Here is a 16,900-nt window from a genome sequence, read left to right on the forward strand (position 1 = left end):
TTCCCAGAACAGATACTTTATTATACTATTACTATTACAACATGTTAGTTGTTGGTATTGTGAGATTTTGGTATCAACTGAACAGCAAAGAGATAGGCCTACCACTTCACTGCCAACACACAGTGCACACTCCTAAGGTTTTATCACAAGTTTAAATAATGTTACTGACAATTCTAACCAAAGAACCCCATATAGAGAGAATGTGTGTGGGTTTTTATTTAGAGTTGAATCACACTGATTTTATTTTTAAATGATATGTTTGCTTCCTTTTGAATTTCTTTCTGGGTGGGATATAATATTTTGAATCTTTGTTTATTTATGCTACTATTTGTACTGTTTTATGATTATTCATTGCACAGCAGCACTTGTTGATATTCCCTCTTTGTTTAACTTTACCCAGTAAAAACTTCCGCTGTGATGAATATTGAGAACGTAGGATTTCATAGTTCAATTTATCTTTTCTTTTTTACCAACTTCTTTTCTATTTTAAGTTAAGAGTTTGTGTTTTTTTTAATTGATAGGAGTGAGCACACATAGGCTCTAAGCCAGCCTCACCTGATGCCTCCTGTTTCTTTTCAGCCCTGCATTTAGAAATCCTCATTCCTCTTTTGTTATACAATCTGTGCTGCCTTTACACTGTTAGGATTATAATTTGCTGAGTGGGCACCAACAGTTTTCCCACAAATAAAAAGGATGACCAGTTGAAACCATATATAGGTTTCCTCTGTGTGGAATATATCACAAACATGCAGCTCACAGTCAGCTATAAGTAACCGTGTACTTCTGGTTGCCACTGTACAGACGAAAATAAACACACATTCCTCTGTTAAATCAAAATACACCAGTCTGGTTTTATATAGAGGAAAAGATATTGTCTCATCCATCTGTCTGCTCGAGCCGAGCGGCTTCTTCCTTCCTCTCAGACGGTTTTTAGTCACCACTGTACGAACACAGGAAAGGGGAGGGAAACTTTGTGTCGTGACTGAATTCTGATGATTACTTGGCTTGATTTCATGTGTACTAATATATACGCTCATATGTTATATGTGTATTTACAGATACTGTATATACACTGTTGCTCATAAAGTTGGAATGAAATATTTTTTTTACCTCTTTCCATGAAATGATTGTGACAATGTGATTTATTTCATTTCACCTGGGTAATTGGGACACATAATGTAATCATTGCACCTGGTCAAAAGTGATTACTGATGCATTTAAATAGGAATAAAGAGGATTGTGTCTGAAAACAAAATTATTGTGCAGTGTACATGTCATGTACAACCCAGACACACAATGGTAGCCCACACAAACATCCACACACTCAGCTTTTTTCTATGTCTGCAGACCACATTAGCAGGCGGTCTTGAGTCTGATAATTAAGTATGAGACATAGATGTGTGTGTACTGTTGTAGCTATGTGTCATGAATCTGACTGAGACTCTTTCTGTGAATCACACACTTTTATGGTGAGTCTCAACAGCTGCTTTTCTGGGACATTTTGCTGGAACATGACTGTTATGATTGGTTTAACATGTGTTCATCTGCACAGAGTTGGTGCTTTAGGTCTCTATTTGAGTATTTCTGAGTGTGTGTATGCGTGCGTTTAAATGCACTTGATCGGTACTGGTGGGCCCACCCAGGAAGTGACTCCCCCCTTTCCTGCAGAATTCCCCTTTGCTGAAGGGGAGAGAGGGAGCTGCTGGCGAGCAGCTTCACAGCCGCGGCCCATAGCCTCTCCATCTGCCCCTCTCAAAAGACTCCATTGTTCCCAGCAGTCTGAGGCGAGAGAGAGAGCTAAAGAGAGCTATGAAGCTTGCCGGCGGGGCAGAGGCTGGGGTGGTGGGCATTGGGCCGCTGCCTAAAACCACACGGAGGAGAGGGAGCCAGACACAGAGCATCTCTGTGCAGCTCACAGCCTACTGTTGGAGCCTTGCCTCAGCCTAACAGCACCGTATGAAAAACTCCAAAACATGACATAAAAAACACACCTAACTGTCAGAGGGCTCAATCGACTCAACGGTTCGAGGCCATATGGTCTTCCATATTTGGTGCTGTTTGGCTTCCTCTGAAAAAGGGGTGTTTTTTTTGGTTTTTTTTGAAAATCTGAAGCATTACTTGAATGGTCCAATCAGAGTGGGCAGTTGGACGTTGCCCCTGTGGAAGCTTGTTAATCTTGTGTGTGAGTTGCATTTGGAAATAGAAAATAAGAGTCACGAGATTTTAAGTGTCACAAGTATTTAGGCTTGATCAAGCATGTTGCTACAGGATGTGTTGGCTCTTAGGCATTACCATAGTAACTATGTAATCTGATTGATAGAAGACGCATAGAACAATAAATGATTGTTTGAAAAAGCTATTCAGAGATATTTCACAAACAAAAGACAAAAGAAAGCTTCCGGTGACATATTTTCAGTTTTCAGTTTTTTATTGAAACAGTATGAACAAAAACACTGCAATTAAATAAAAGGTTCAAAAAAATAAGATGGCACAAATTAAAGATCTAGGACTGATAATATGTGGCAAAGCAGAAGGGAGGACACAAACACATGTCTGTCGTTGCAAACGTTTGCAGTGTCTAAAGCCTATTCATTAAACATTACATCACTCATTCAGTGCACATTTAAACGAGTTTGTAAAGCAAGCGGAGCTAAGATGAGACTTCATAATTTTTACACCCATTTAGCACACTTACAATTGCAAAAATAACAAAAAGGGCATTACTGCCTAACACTGTGCACTAAAACTAAGTGCAACTATAAAATGTCATCCTGTGCACGCAATCTGGGGTTAGCTCAATTAAAAGACTGGATGGCTGTTCTGGTAGTCTGCCTATTAACAGAAGTACTATGAATACATTGCAAAGACAATGCTATCACTATTTCTAACAACCACTGGCTGTGTGTAAGCCTTCATATGGAGCAAACCAGAAGTCAACACAGCTGTTGTTTTTGGAATGGGTGGCAGTTAAAAAGTACAGTCAATTCACATTAATAATGCACTTCAAAAGTTAAAATCATCCTACCCTAGAGAATACCAGAGACAGTGGCACAAACCCTTCTGCTAAATTTCACAGATATGTATTAGGTTTTTATATGTCAGTGTTAAAGTGGGCAGAATGTCACGTTACTCTTGCAAATTAGGGTGCCGTTTCTTTTTCTCTTCGCCCCGTGCTAGCTAACGGAGCTTGTGAGTGTTATGTCAGAACAACTTCTGCACACGGTGCTTCATACAGTTGGACAACATATCAGGGATTCTGGCTACATGAGAAATTCTAATAACTGGTGCTCAGGGGTGTTTTTAAGGCCACGACAATAGCCCAAGGCTGCCTGCATGTACTGTGTGTTCCATAATAACGAATGCTAGCCTATGCAACTGCATTATGAGAAAGTCATTAGCTGTATACTATGTAGTCCCCTTGCATTGTATATACATCCTGTGGAATTTGTTACAGTCTCTCTCGCATCTTTCCTGTTCCCATTTTCTATGTGTATTTAATTTCCTTTTTTTCTCAGTATTTTCCATTTTTATGTCCTTTTCACAAACTTCAATGCAAATCTAAGTCACTATGTCACTTGAAAGGAGAGAGCTCTCCCCCGACAGGTCAGATAATTCCCTACTTCTCTTTCTTTTTTAACAAAATAAATTTGAAAAGCCCTGAAATTCTTTGTGACATCCTGCCGTCATTTTGTTTTGTTCTCTCTGAAGGAGCAGGGGAGGACAGAGCCTTTTATATTAGCGGCTTGAGGGGGTCAGGGAGGTAGCGGGGGAGGTGAGGATGTTTGCTCATGTACCCCTCTTGTCTCACACACATACAATACATACATAAACACACACAAGCCCCCCTCCCCCCTCCCCCCTCTTTTTTGGCAGTCCAGAGTCCACTGGTGAGATTGGTTTAGTTCTGGTATCGTGCATGTTTTAATGATCGGAAATGACGTCACAGTTCAGTAGTTCAGAATTTCCAGAACTTTAGGCGCTCCTGCTGCTTGGCTGGTTTTTTCCTCAAGGACTGTGGAGTAAAAAAAAAAAAAAAAGGTAAGTTAAATTCATCTGTGCATGTGATTCATTTGGGTCATTTTTGTAATGTACAATTAATTTATCCATTATGAGGGAAGATGGACATTGACAACAAAATGAGTAGTGAAAAAGGATGGTTTGTATGTTGAATTAAATAGTCAAAGATTTATACAAAAAGGACGCAAAATAAGGTTTACATTATAAATGTTTATCAAAAACTTAAAAAGGGAGATATTTTGTTTTAAAGGCAGGTTGTTTGGGTATTGAAAAGATTAATTTATGGACTACATTTTCCCCTTTTAGAGTGTAGGTTAAGTCAGCAAGATTTCGAGATGACATACTGTGAATTAAGCATTTTTCAAGTAGACCAGCAATCAGGGAAAGGCTGACAATTAGTTCCTGAAATGAAACTCAAATAGAAGCTGACGACTTTGTGTTGCTGCCCCTTCTCTGACAAACACAAGCCCTCTGTTTGTAGGGGTCAAATCAAGCTGTGGATATAAAACCAGTCTGCTTGATGACTAGTGGCCACGCATACAGACGCTGAGTCAATAAACAAGCTCATTTTAAGGCCTAATAGAGCCACTTGTCACTATGAATGCCCCAATTTTCCTCCCAGGGCCATGGGATTGTGTGTCAGCAAAAGGAGCAGCAGCAATCAAGCTTTGTCAGTATTTTATATATATATTTTTTTTTTTTTTGGGGGGGGGGGGGGGGGCTGTGACACATTTGTGAATTGAGACAGTAATGGCATAGGGTTAAAATGATTAGCTGAGACAATCAAACAGAAATTTACAGAAACCACAATGCTGTCTTTTTTGGCAGGTTTTTTGTTCTTGGCAGACCTGTGACACAAGAAACATTCATCATTAGCGAGACATGCAGTTCATAACAGTATTCTCAGTGGGGAGGGTGTGATCTGTGGGAACACTATCGCTGGGATGGGCCCCTCTATTTCTCTCATGAGGGGAAGGTTGACGTTTAAATATGTTCAGCAGTGGAGACCAATTATGGTTAAAATGCTATGCAGTCTGTGCTGGGCACACAAGGTCATCTTATCACACAGCACAGCTCTGTCTCCGAGAGCCGTTACATCACTGCCTGTGTTAGTTCATCACAGGATACGTGATGGCTAAAAGTTTACAGGGTTTTGCTCCATATTTAGACGACAGAAGTGATGACTCATTAACGTAACTGTCTGCCTTCATGTGGATTCAACCTGTATGCTGTGTGTATGTGACGTGTCCACAAGGTGAGGCGAGGTACTTACGAGTATTTTCCCATCCTCCTCACCGTGGCTATCACCACGGCGATGACGATGACAACTGCCAACAGAGCACCAATCACGATGCCAACTACCTGGCCGGAGCTCAGGCCCCCTGGGAGATAAAAAGATATGAGTTGGTAAAATTTTCAGATATACATATCTTTCAAATGTATCTGTTTGTAGATGTAAATGTATCAGTGAAAGCCCCTGAAGTGTCATGGGTAATCTTTACACTTGGAATGAATCAAATGCTGCCTATCTATCTGTGAGAAGATGAATAACCTCTGAGGAAGAGAAAACAAGATTGAAAAGGAAGGAGGGAGGAGTGATACTTGGAGAGGTTTAGAAGCTTGCATGTGACTTTAAAAAACTTTTTCTGTCACTGGCTGACTGAGAGCCACAGGGTTTGGATACATCACATCATAGCAGTAAAAAGCAACACCAGACTTAAAAATTGAATACTTTGCACTACCCCAGTTTCCATCCCATACCTTTGTACGCCTCTTCATCCATCTCTGTCTCAGCAGATGCTGTCACCTTGGATGTGAGTTCAGCCTCAGTGGAGGGGGCTGCGGTCTCCACAGAAGGAGGGTCAGTGGTGATGGGTTTCGGTGCTTCAGTAGCAGCAGGGGCGTGTGTCTCAACAACAGGCTCTTCAGTATTAACCGTAATGGAAGGAGGTGTTGCCTCAGTGACAGCTTCTTCTTCTGTGACCTCTGCAGGGGCCGTCGCTGGTTCAGTTGGAGCAGGACCGGTGACTACATTAAGGTCCTCTGTTGAAGGCATAGCTGTCGCATCTCTGACATCTGCTGCAGCCTCGGAGGCTGTAGCGTCTACAGGGAGCTCCGTGGGGCCTGGGGAGAGCAGTCAGTAAAAAGATCACAGATGGGTTCACATGCAGGTCTCAAGTATCCCTGCCTATAATACTCCTTTTCTAAAAGCGGAATGGTGTAATGGTTGTAATAAAAATGTAAAACTGAATTGCAATTTGTGTAATTTTTCAGTATTGAAAACCTGAACATTTTTTGATCATGTTCAAACTAATACATGTCCAAACTTTTCAAAATTAAATTTTAAAAGGAGAGTTATTGTTCATCCAAGTGAGTTTATTGTGTTTTTAGTGTTTTCCTAGAACACAAAGTCTTTTTCTTAAAATGTATGTTGCTTATTTTTTTGTTTCAAGTTTGACGCAAATTTTTTTTCCTATATTTATAATGAATTTAATCAAGATATGTGTGAACCTTATATCACAAGACATGAACTTATAGACATGAACAATGCATGACGTGAACAATACAAGAATATAGAGGGACACTAAATTAGAATATTAAATGATCATAGTGACCCAGTACAGTGTGTGTTATACTTTGTGCTAGGCTACTTCTTGAACGGTAATGTTTATTCAGTAGCATGACACGATGGCAACCTGCACGAAATATCCCCCAGTGTGTCAGGATGAAAGTCAAAATGACCAAGGTAAATGTTTAAGATGTGATGTCATCACATCCCTCTTTCTCACTCTCTTGTGACAAATTCTCCCATCATCATCATAATCATCAGCACATGACTACCGTGACAGCATGACCACCACACCCCGTGACTTCATATCTGGTACATCCTGCCTCCACCCCTCCATCCTGTCTTTAGGGCTCTGTGTTCGCATGCTGGCATGCCGCATCCTCTGCCTCATTTCCTGTGGAGTGAGCCAGTGCAGCAGCGGCAGCAGCAGCAGCAGCCAACGTGTACGGAAAGCGCGGGAAGGCTTGTTAACCCTCAGTTGCTTAGCATGTGCAGTCATTGGAGGGTGGGGTTGCGGGACAACGCCAGAGTGTGTGAGAAACGCCTCAACTGGAAGGATTGCATTTTTTTAGAGTTACAAACTCTACACAGGAAGATTTGATGAAATGGTGAACTGAACACCTTGAGGAAATATCAGTCATATATTTTGTATTATATTTTTATATGCCTTGTCAGAGCTCAGAGGTCTGGGCTTGCAGTAAAATGGAGGCTCCCATTATGTGTTCAGGAACTGTATAAAGACGTGTATTTAGCCTTGTGTCTTTCATCAAAGTCTGGACTATGAAGTGGCCTGGGTTGAACCTAATCATTTCCCTCCAATAAGCCTAGCTGCATCTCCCCACGTTCAACATCCTCCCAGCCACAACTGAAAGCTTAGCCTGGACAGCGCAGCTTCAAAATTAAGGAGGTAGATTTCAGTGTGGCACCAAAATTACGGTCTACGGTTAACTTTCCACTGACAAGATGTTGGCCTGAAATCGCTTCTTCTCCTTGGAAAAAAAAACAAAAAACCTTAAAACCACTTCTCCCTGAAAACGTTCTTACTGTAGGGAGCATAAAGGAGCATCTGTGTGAGTCTTATAAACTTAGCGCCTGACATCATGCTCTCTCCATCTCAGTTTTCTTCAATTGTTCTAAATACTTGAAGTAATAGAGAATACTTTACAAGGGTAAAAATAACTCTGAATGGCAAGACTTGTCTCACAAATGGTGCAGTTATTCCTAATCCTGGGCTGAATAGTGTGTTCATTAGCAACAGGCGGGGTAAATATAACAAAACATTTGTTCCCACTGGGGCAGAGGACTGAAGGGGGGTTTCAAACAGCGACTCAGACTGTTTGTTTGGAACGTCTGTAAGCGATGATAAAACGGTCTGTGCTTCACAGAGTATGGCCATATGCTATGTGTAATCACCCCCTCAAACTCCACTAACAATTGTTTCATTATGTGTACAGTTCCCACAATTAGCTCTGAGTAGTATTTCCTCCCCACTGTGCTGACTATCCTGGGTTAATGCAGCCACATTAGTGAGTAACACAGTAAGACTGCTACAGTCTACATCCACCTCCTCTTGTTTCCTTTTAATCTACTTCTCGCTTGTCTTCCTTTCCATGACCCTGCCACTCCCTGAGGACAGGTTTGTTGCTGCTGATACCTTTTAGAAGGCTGAATCCCTGGGGAGAAAGCGAGAGAAAGAAAGGGAGGGAGGATGGAAAGCAAAAAAGGGGGGGGGGCTTTGAGGGAACAGTATGTTTCTAAACGGAGAATCCGGGGAGCAGCCCCGTGTCCCTTCTGCTGTCTGGTTTCTTCTCTGGTTTGGTGTCTTTACTCACAGCTAGCGGTGTGTCTGTTTATAGTGGTTAGTGTGTAAGTGACCCTGTGTTAATCCTCAGGGGGGTTAGAGCAAAGGGTCAGGTCCAGAACAGGACCCCTGGAGCTGCTAAGGATTTTCTACCAACACAGGTTTTTGAGTCTGGGTTAAACCAGTTAAACTACAGTCTGTCTGGGTATGTGAACTTTGTGTAAATGCAGACATGCCTTTGTGTACCCGAACACTTCTCATGCGTCTATCGATGACCAGACACCTTAAAACCCCAGACGTTTAGGTTGTTCACACATGCATGCACGCACACACACACACATACACATACACACGCACACACACACACGAGTACAAACCAGAACAGCACAAAGTTGGAAGCAGTTCCAGTTACTTTTTCATTCTTTCAATCCAGGACTGTGATTATGTAATTGTGGCGTTGTTCTTATTCCAAATTTTTCAGCGGTGCACCCCGGTCATTTTACCCACCATTACATCATTTTGACCGCACATGCTCTCTCACATCCATTTCCATGTAAAACAGTCTGAAATCATCCTGCCTCTCAACAAATGCTAGCATGTACCACTGAGTTCATACTGCATGTGTTTATGTATAGATGTACATGTGTGTTTGTTCAGCCACTGATCATATTAGACCATAATAATTGACTGTGGATGACACTCCTTCATAATGTCCCACCATTAAAGTTATGTGAGGAAATGTAGATATACAGGGAGAGACAGAGAGGTGGAGATTAAATGGCAGACAGGGAAAAGAGTGAAGCAAGTGATAAAAAGGCATAGAGAAAAAAGCTGGGAGAAAGACGTGGAGGCACCCATGTGGGGCTTCACTCCTGCCTGGTATAAATAAAACCTCCAGAGAGAATGAAAAAGTGGACACAGTGTGAGACAGGAAAGGAGGGAGTAGCAGCTTCCATCCATTACGATCACAATCAGCTGTCACTGAGGCCCCCCCCCCCCCCGTTTGTGTGTGTGTGAGCGAGCTCCTAATTCACAGTCCCGTGTGGGAGGGAAAGGGTCTGTGCAGACGGTGCGAGGGAGTGTGTATCCACCTTTGGAGCCCAGGAATGTTTTTGTGGCGCTAGAGGGAAATGTGAGAGAGATAGGCACCCCGCCCATAGTGACTGGACTATGATGAGATGCCGCACAGCTTAACCTCCCCCCGCTAAAACCAGTAGGAGTCAGCTGTGGAGATACTGGGGCGTGCCACTGGGGATTGTGGAGGGGTTGAAGCAGGAGACAGGCCTAAGTGGAATATTCTCAGCCAGCGTTATCACAGACACAACACAATGAGCGTCCACACTCTTACAGGAACTGATTTTTTTCCCCCTTTCCTGGTGTGACTGCGATAGGAGGACATGCAGCACATCTCATCTGGACTCTATCACCAGCGGCAGAAACTGGTACCAGACCTACATCAAGAGGGCCTTTAATCTTAGGCCTAACAAGTCTGATTAAGTTTCTGAAATGTAATGATTCATGAAATGCAACCGCTGCAGGACAAATAAACAGATCATGCTGTAGCATCACCCTAAGCCCTCCAGCTCCCTCCTTTTTCTTTCAAACAAAACTTAACATCCCAGATACAGGGAACACCCCCCCGCCTCTTTTTTCTATATCTAATCTTACTAACCGTCAAATCCAACTCCCACATCATAAAACACCCGCCCAGTTGTGTGACGGTTGCTTGGTCAGTGGCTCCATTTATTTTTTCTTACGTTCCCTTGGGCCATATCTCACCCGCAACACACGTAGGTGCTAGAGATATGTGTTCACACAGGAGACACGCACACAGAGAGGGAGAGCTGGGCCATACCTGCTACTTTTTTAGTAATGTTTTATAACAGAAGCTGAAGCCCCACTACTGTCTCCAGTCGTCAGGGCTTGGGCTGGGTCTGGGCTGTAACGGCCTCTGCCTCCTTTCCATAAACAGATGTGTCTTTCTCCTTGTGGAAAGTTTTGAAGGTATGACCGAGCGTTTTTTCTTTTTTTTTTTTTTTTTTTTTTTTAAATGAGACTCGGCTGACGTGAGAAGAGCTTGTTCGTCATGGTCCCTCTTTACCAGCATGTGTCTCATATTTGTAGTATGAGCGCAACATTTGAGTCATTTTTAGAACTGGGCACGGACAAAGGGCATTGACCTCTCCTTTCGGCGGCCAGATGTGACAGGGATGTTATGGGCCCAGAGACGCAGACAAAACTCATTAAGAAGGAGACCGGGGGGGGGGGGGGCACCATTGTGAGGGAGGAGGTGAAGTGCTTTACAGGAAACATGGGATTTACTAGTTAGGTGAGCAGACATGAGGGAGCTAAATAGCTCGTTTAAGAAGCATAAATGTGGAATGAGCTATTTCTTTGTTTCTCTTTTTGCGAAAAAGTTGAGTTCAGTCCTGTAAGTTTATGGACAACAAGGAGCAAACCTCCATGGAAATGGGGCAGGCATGCCGTCTCCGACCAGTAAAGGTTGTCGTTTAAAAATAGACCCAGCCCCTCTCTGCTCCCCCTGTCTCTACACCAACCCTGTCCCCCGGGGTCCAGACTCATCAAGATGAAACAGGGGGAGCAGAAAATTGGAGCAAGGCGGAGGACTGTTAAGAGACGGTGGGTTCTAGTGGTAGAGCTTGATATCCCTCCAAAGATGGGTAAATGCCAAGGGGCGTTGTGCCGCACAGTTTAATAACATGCGGGTAAAAGAGGGTGGGGAACCTTCACAAACTCATCCCGTACCGGGCGCTCACTTTCTTCCTGTCTCCTGCTCCTCTCTCATCCATATGACCCTCTTAAATATAGAGCCTCTCTCTATTAATACACACACACGCAAACCAGCCCTGCCCTGCCCCACAGTTTCCTCAGGCCTCAGTCACACACCCCTCCACCTCCCTGTGCCTGCTGCTTCCCCTGGGCAAACAGTGCTGCTGGTCAAGGCAAAGGAAGGACGTAGAGGGAGAGGGAGAGAAAGAAAGGAAGGAAGAAAGAGAGAAAAGAAAGAAAGAAAGAAAGAAAGAAAGAAAGAAAGAAAGAAGCTGCAGCAAGAGAGAAATTAGAGAACCAGGAGTAAAGTGAGGAGGCAAGTGGATAAGCGTTCACATAAATGTGTACGGTGTATGTTACAGTTTACAGCCCACCCCATCCCTCCCTCAGTATGAGCAATGTTTTTGGGAGGCTTCCAAAGGATATTCCTTTCTTCTCTTTGCCAGTGCCAAGAATTTACGGACACGAGGCAAGAGAGCTCCTGCTATTATATCACATTTCACCCTTGTGTCTGCAAATCAAACTTTTCCTCCTGTCCAGGGCTCATGAGTAATGTGAAAATGAGAGACGGAGGGAGGGTATCTGTTAAAATCAACATAGACTATCCATTTGAGTCATGCCCTCTTTGTTAAATTAACACCTTCACCCAAAAGTTTCATCGGAGTGATTCTCAGCCAAGGTGTAACATATGGGTCAGCCGTTTTCAGTGATGATTTGAGAGTGAAAACAGTCAAAAAGACAGTTAAAAATATTAAGTGTTTAAAATTCTTTAAACATAATAATCCATATTAACTAGTTATTGGATAAACAGACTAAAATTGAGTTTATTTTTTACTTTGAAACCAGCCTCCACTGTGTTACTCTTCAATCAGCAGGGATTAAAGCAGACAAAGAGTGGTGTGGTTTGGGCACATGGAGGTGGAGGGAGAGAGGGGACACAGTGTGCTAACAGCGGGACAGTGATAACAGAGTGTTCACTTACTTGCATGCGTGAAGGCACAGAAAGGGCCAACCAGGGCCAACAGGAGCAGCAGCTGAACATTCATTGTGATGAAAACTTTTCTCCTCCAGTCACAACCTTTAGGGACTCCCTCAGGGCAAAGAGCAAGACACCAGAGTCCTCGTACAGGCTGCCGCACACACGCCGGATACACACAGCAACTGGGCTCCTTAGAGGGGCAGAGTGAAGGACCAAAAAAGGTCAAGAATGAAAATAAAGTCTTCCTGGGAAGTTTGGAAAAAAGTAGTGGCCTGAGATCCTTTTAACTTGTGAAGGTAAATGACAAATGGGCCGAGCCGGTGCTGGTCGCTCTCGCAGCTGGAGGAGGAAGACGTAGAGTGGTGGAGGGATGTAGAGAGGACAACAGAAAAGAGAGGAGCTCTGACCACTTTGAGGAAGTGGGAAGAGAGAGAGAGAGAGAGAGAGAGCGCGCAAGAGAGAGAGAGAGAGAGAGAGAGCGAGAGAGAGAGAGCGAGCGTGATAGAGAGAGAGAGGGAGGGAGGGAGGCGGTGGGAGGGTGGGGGGGCTGGCACACAGCAGGAGAGAGAAAAGAGTGTGTGAGTGACGGAGCTGAGAATAGAGGAGGGGGGCTGGTACTGGTGGTGGGCTGGGCCGGTTGAGGAGCAAGGGGCAGGTTGGCTTGGGAGGAGGGCGCTGGGATTGGGGCAGTAAGGTGGTTTCAGCCCTCGTGGTCCAGCCCCGTGCAGGACGTGCTCTCCTCTTGGTGCACAGCCAGCCCTCCTGTTTGCAAATACTGCAATATCAGCAAGCACTCACACATGCAAGCACACAGTTGGAAATACAGATTAACAGACCGTTGAGCTGTTTATCAAGGCGCTTCAAGCTACATCTGGTCAGTTTATAACATTAAAAAGCGAAAGCAACAAGCTTTTTAAATGGTCTTTGAATGAATGGAGAGAGAAGAAATCTTTAACCACGGAGTTAAGAGCCAAGAAAAAGTCATCAGTAGAACAGACCATCACTAATGTTACCTATCACATTCTTTAACAGTACTTAAATGTTAATAAAAGCCAACAGTGAATTACACAAGCATCAGTAATGCATCTATATTGATCGTTTAAATCATCATTCTTGTTCTTGGGAAGAAAAGCGACAGCATAGGTCTGTGGCTGACAGACCGTAGCAAGAGAGAGCTGCTTTTTAAACAGGTTTTCCCAATGAAAAGGAGCCGTAAATACAGTTAGAACATTGTGTGACTTTCACACAGGCAGGCATGGGTGGTCTGCTGCGTTTACATGTGATGGTGGGCAAACAAACCTTTGCTTGGACCTAGGCTGACACCTGTTGGACAACAAGCTACAAGGGTCACAAGGCCAAGGAAGAAGAAGTTATATTAACAAGGAAAACTTGATTCTGTCTCCGTTTCTCTTTTTTTTTACCTGAAAAATCAAACTACAAAATACTGAAGCAGCATGTTACATTTAGGATCACTGGAAGTTTTTTGTGAAAAGAGCTGATGAAATAACCACAGTAGATGCGAGGTTAGCGCAGTAAAAATGGTCAATGACATTTTAATAAACACTGAAACAGATTTTTAACTGTTGAACCTCCATACACAGATTATTTATGACACACAAAACGCCAACGCCAAACTTTTTTTTTTTTTTTTTTAACCACTTATTTACAATATACTGAAGGTATATACATACTGTGTCTCCTGAAGGACAGATAACAAAATACTTTCTCTCCATTTGCAGTTTTCATCAGTTTTTCAAGGGCAAACAGAGGATTAACATACTGTTATTTACAAGGACAACAACACACAAACATACAAGATATATATGCTGGTCACTGTAATACAGCATTTAATGGCAATAATAAAGAGTATTTTTCTTTTTTTTTTTCTACAGTGAGACCTTGTTTTGACCATCTGAACAATCACTGAGATCTTTCAAACCAAAGAGCACTTTAAGGTCCCATAGTTCACTGTGTACCCACTTATTACAAACAAAGTATTTGTTTCTTATGTGTATTTTTTGAACTGTACGGAGCTGTATGCTAAAGGAAATCAGAGAGGACTATACACACTTGTACACACAGACAAAATTAAACATCACAGTAAAAAAAGTTGAATATTTTGCTTAGTCTTTGCTCTTTTGCTGCTCTATTTTTTTTTTTAATGTCTTTTGAAACAAAGAAATAAAATGTTCACCATTTTCTTTTGTTTTTCTCATTCACTAGATGCTATCAAGCTTCATGTTGTGCAAAAAACTGCTCATCTTCTCCTAAATGAGGCATCTTGAAATAACAACCAGTCTTCTCTGCCTGGCCATGAATGATATGCACTTTCCCAAAAATAATGAAACCTTGAAAAACTGAATTGTATCTCAGAAAACAAAGTATTTCTGTAGACAAAGTCCAAGTCTAGCCAGCGTCTCGTTTTCATTTCAATTAGTGGCTGCTGTTTGAACTACTGACAAATGTATTCCACAGTATTTCACATGAGTTAGCTTATAAGCTGACAAATGAAGATTTTAAACTTCTCACAAGGATGCTCGCTGTTCGCCAAGTGAACACTGATAGCACCGTACAACACGCAGACAACCTCACATATAGAGATGCTAATGGCAGAGGTGCGACGATGTTTAGGAATGTAACACCCTGAGAACATGGCACCATGGGCTGTTCCACTCATGCAAGAATGACATTTAAAGTGATGAAAATAAAGTGAAAAAGTGTGACAGAATAAAGGTAAGGAAAAACAGATTGTGGTGCATAGAACCATTTTAGGCAGATGAAGCAAAAAAGGTGCCTGTTTTAACCAGCAGGTGGTGGTCAACTCAGCCATTACTGATTCAAGTTGAACAGGTACACCGTGGTTACTCTCTTCTTCACAAATCCTCCTTCTGAGTGTCAAGATGAACAAAGAATAGGATGTAATAGGTAAGACCTGCTCAATGCGCACGAGTGTGTGTGAATGCATGTGGATGATGGATAATTTATTTTCTGCAGGGAGTTTCGAAGAAGTCAAGGTTTCTATTCATTTCAGCCTCAGGTGCTGGAATTTTGCAGATATGGGACACAACACAAAAGATTTAAGAGAACGAAAGGCAAATAATTCACAGACGATTCGACAACACTTTTGGCGACTTGTAACCCTGTTGGCGCTGGGGGACACAACATGAGACAGTTCAGAGAGCTTCACACGTCCTTTTGCTTTGGATGATGTGTGTTTACATCTTGGCTTGGTCCAATCCCATTTAAGTCTCATTTTAATGATTGTCTTTAGAGTCATCAACCACTTTTACCACAAAAGAAAAGGCCAGCAAGATCAGAAAAAAATGTACTTTCCATTTGTTTTCAGTTGGATTGTCTTCTGTTTTTTTTTCACACTGGTGAAAGGAGCAGGTTGGTCAGTTCCATACCTCACCTGTCATCACATGTCGTCTCTGTCTCTCATCTCCAGTCTCTCTCGTCCTCCCTCTGTTCAACCGACGGCTCCGTTTAGACAATGGAGTCCCAGTCAAAGTCATCCTGGATGTCGTCTGCAGCGAGCATGCGTCTCACTTGGAAGTGTCCCGGAGGCAGCGTGTGTTGCTGCTGCTGCTGGCTCAGCTGGCTGTGATGACCTGGACATGGAAGAAGACCGGAGTAAGGCTTTGATAAATACTGGTCACCACAGCAGTGACAGTTCAATACTACTTCTGTGTCATTACCGCTAACTGTGGTTTTTGTTTAGCAAGAACTGTTGGAACAGAATAAGAGACTTCTCTGGGCGTCAGCAGCTAGTGGAAAAATCTAAGAAAAGTCAAAAACAACTGAAGTCCTTCTGGAGGCGTCAAATAATCCTAATTCTCTCCGACTGGTTTTAACAGCGAGTGATTCTTAGCAGCGCATTTAGTGATTTTAATGACAGCCGTTCGACTGACATGAGTATCTTGTAACAACGAAATCCAATGCAAGTAAGTTTACTGTATTTTTATGAGGCTGCATCGTGCAGACCAGTATCTTTACCTTCAGAGCCGTCCTTGCTTCAATAGGACCATTTCAAATACTTGAACACTGTGTTGAAGTGAACAGAAGAGATCAGAAAAGCCTTGGCATTTAATGAATTAATTTCATTCATTTATCTTTTAAACCAAAACCTTTAATGTTTCTTTTTCTTGTAAAACAAGACAATTTGTCTTAAAGAGATATTCTGCCAATTTTTCATATGAAAAGAATTTGTTAGCCAGTCATGGTTGGTACCACTCAGCCTGTGAAAACCTCTTCTGTGGCTCTAGATTGATTCGATTTTTTGATTGTATTTATTCGCACACATAGAATATTACAAATACATTGTATATAGTTTTTTTTTTAAAGGAGAGAATGTCCAGGTGAGGTAAGAAACCCATGGAGGGCTTATGTTAAACCTCACATCAACGTAAAAATAAAAATCACATCACTCTAGATGAGAAAGGAGGAAATGAAGACAGGAAGACAGATAGATAGAAAGAAAAAAGCAATATATACAGTGGAGTGGAGGGGATACAGATATTTGAATGAATCTATCAACATGAGACACAGAAAAAGAAAAATACATAAACCAAATCACTATTTGCTTACCCTAATTCAGGTGATATCGCTGGAGTCATGGGAAATGTAGGTTTGTCTCATACTCAGCCTCTGCTACATTAAATTGGATCATTCTTTATTAAATCTGTCTCTTGCGAGTCCACAGCTTTATGGAAGTGCAGTACTATATTACTGGAGAACCGCTTTG

At 42.4% G+C, this 16,900-nt stretch overlaps 2 protein-coding genes across 3 annotated transcripts in view; both read right to left on the reverse strand.

Moving 5' to 3' along the window:
* Positions 1 to 2,407: 2,407 nt before the first annotated feature.
* On the reverse strand, positions 2,408 to 12,590 carry si:ch211-156j16.1 (uncharacterized protein LOC564557 homolog). Its single transcript, XM_056385742.1, has 4 exons — positions 12,160 to 12,590; positions 5,779 to 6,141; positions 5,291 to 5,399; positions 2,408 to 4,012 (listed from the first exon to the last, which is right to left on the reverse strand). Exons 1-4 carry the CDS (start codon positions 12,221 to 12,223, stop codon positions 4,006 to 4,008), a joined length of 543 nt encoding a protein of 180 aa, XP_056241717.1. The 5' UTR covers positions 12,224 to 12,590; the 3' UTR covers positions 2,408 to 4,005.
* Positions 12,591 to 13,680: 1,090 nt separating this feature from the next.
* LOC130175204 (forkhead box protein J3-like) overlaps positions 13,681 to 16,900 on the reverse strand; it is a 58,881-nt gene continuing 55,661 nt past the window's right edge. For both annotated transcript variants that reach the window (XM_056385555.1, XM_056385554.1), the window contains exon 13: positions 13,681 to 15,767. In XM_056385555.1, the coding sequence (XP_056241530.1) occupies positions 15,668 to 15,767 (100 nt within the window). In that variant the 3' untranslated portion in view covers positions 13,681 to 15,667. The remainder of the gene's footprint in view (positions 15,768 to 16,900) is intronic.

This window comes from Seriola aureovittata, chromosome 9, assembly GCF_021018895.1.
Source record: "Seriola aureovittata isolate HTS-2021-v1 ecotype China chromosome 9, ASM2101889v1, whole genome shotgun sequence".
Taxonomy (NCBI): domain Eukaryota; kingdom Metazoa; phylum Chordata; class Actinopteri; order Carangiformes; family Carangidae; genus Seriola; species Seriola aureovittata.

What these genes read in the sequence shown, in the direction of transcription:
- si:ch211-156j16.1 (XM_056385742.1), bottom strand. Translation starts at nt 12,223, where the DNA reads ATGAATGTTCAGCTGCTGCTCCTGTTGGCCCTGGTTGGCCCTTTCTGT. An exon ending in CTGTGCCTTCACGCATGCAA is followed by an intron (nt 6,142 to 12,159) that starts GTAAGTGAACAC and finishes TGCTCTCCCCAG; the next exon opens with GCCCCACGGAGCTCCCTGTA. An exon ending in GGATGAAGAGGCGTACAAAG is followed by an intron (nt 5,400 to 5,778) that starts GTATGGGATGGA and finishes TTTATCTCCCAG; the next exon opens with GGGGCCTGAGCTCCGGCCAG.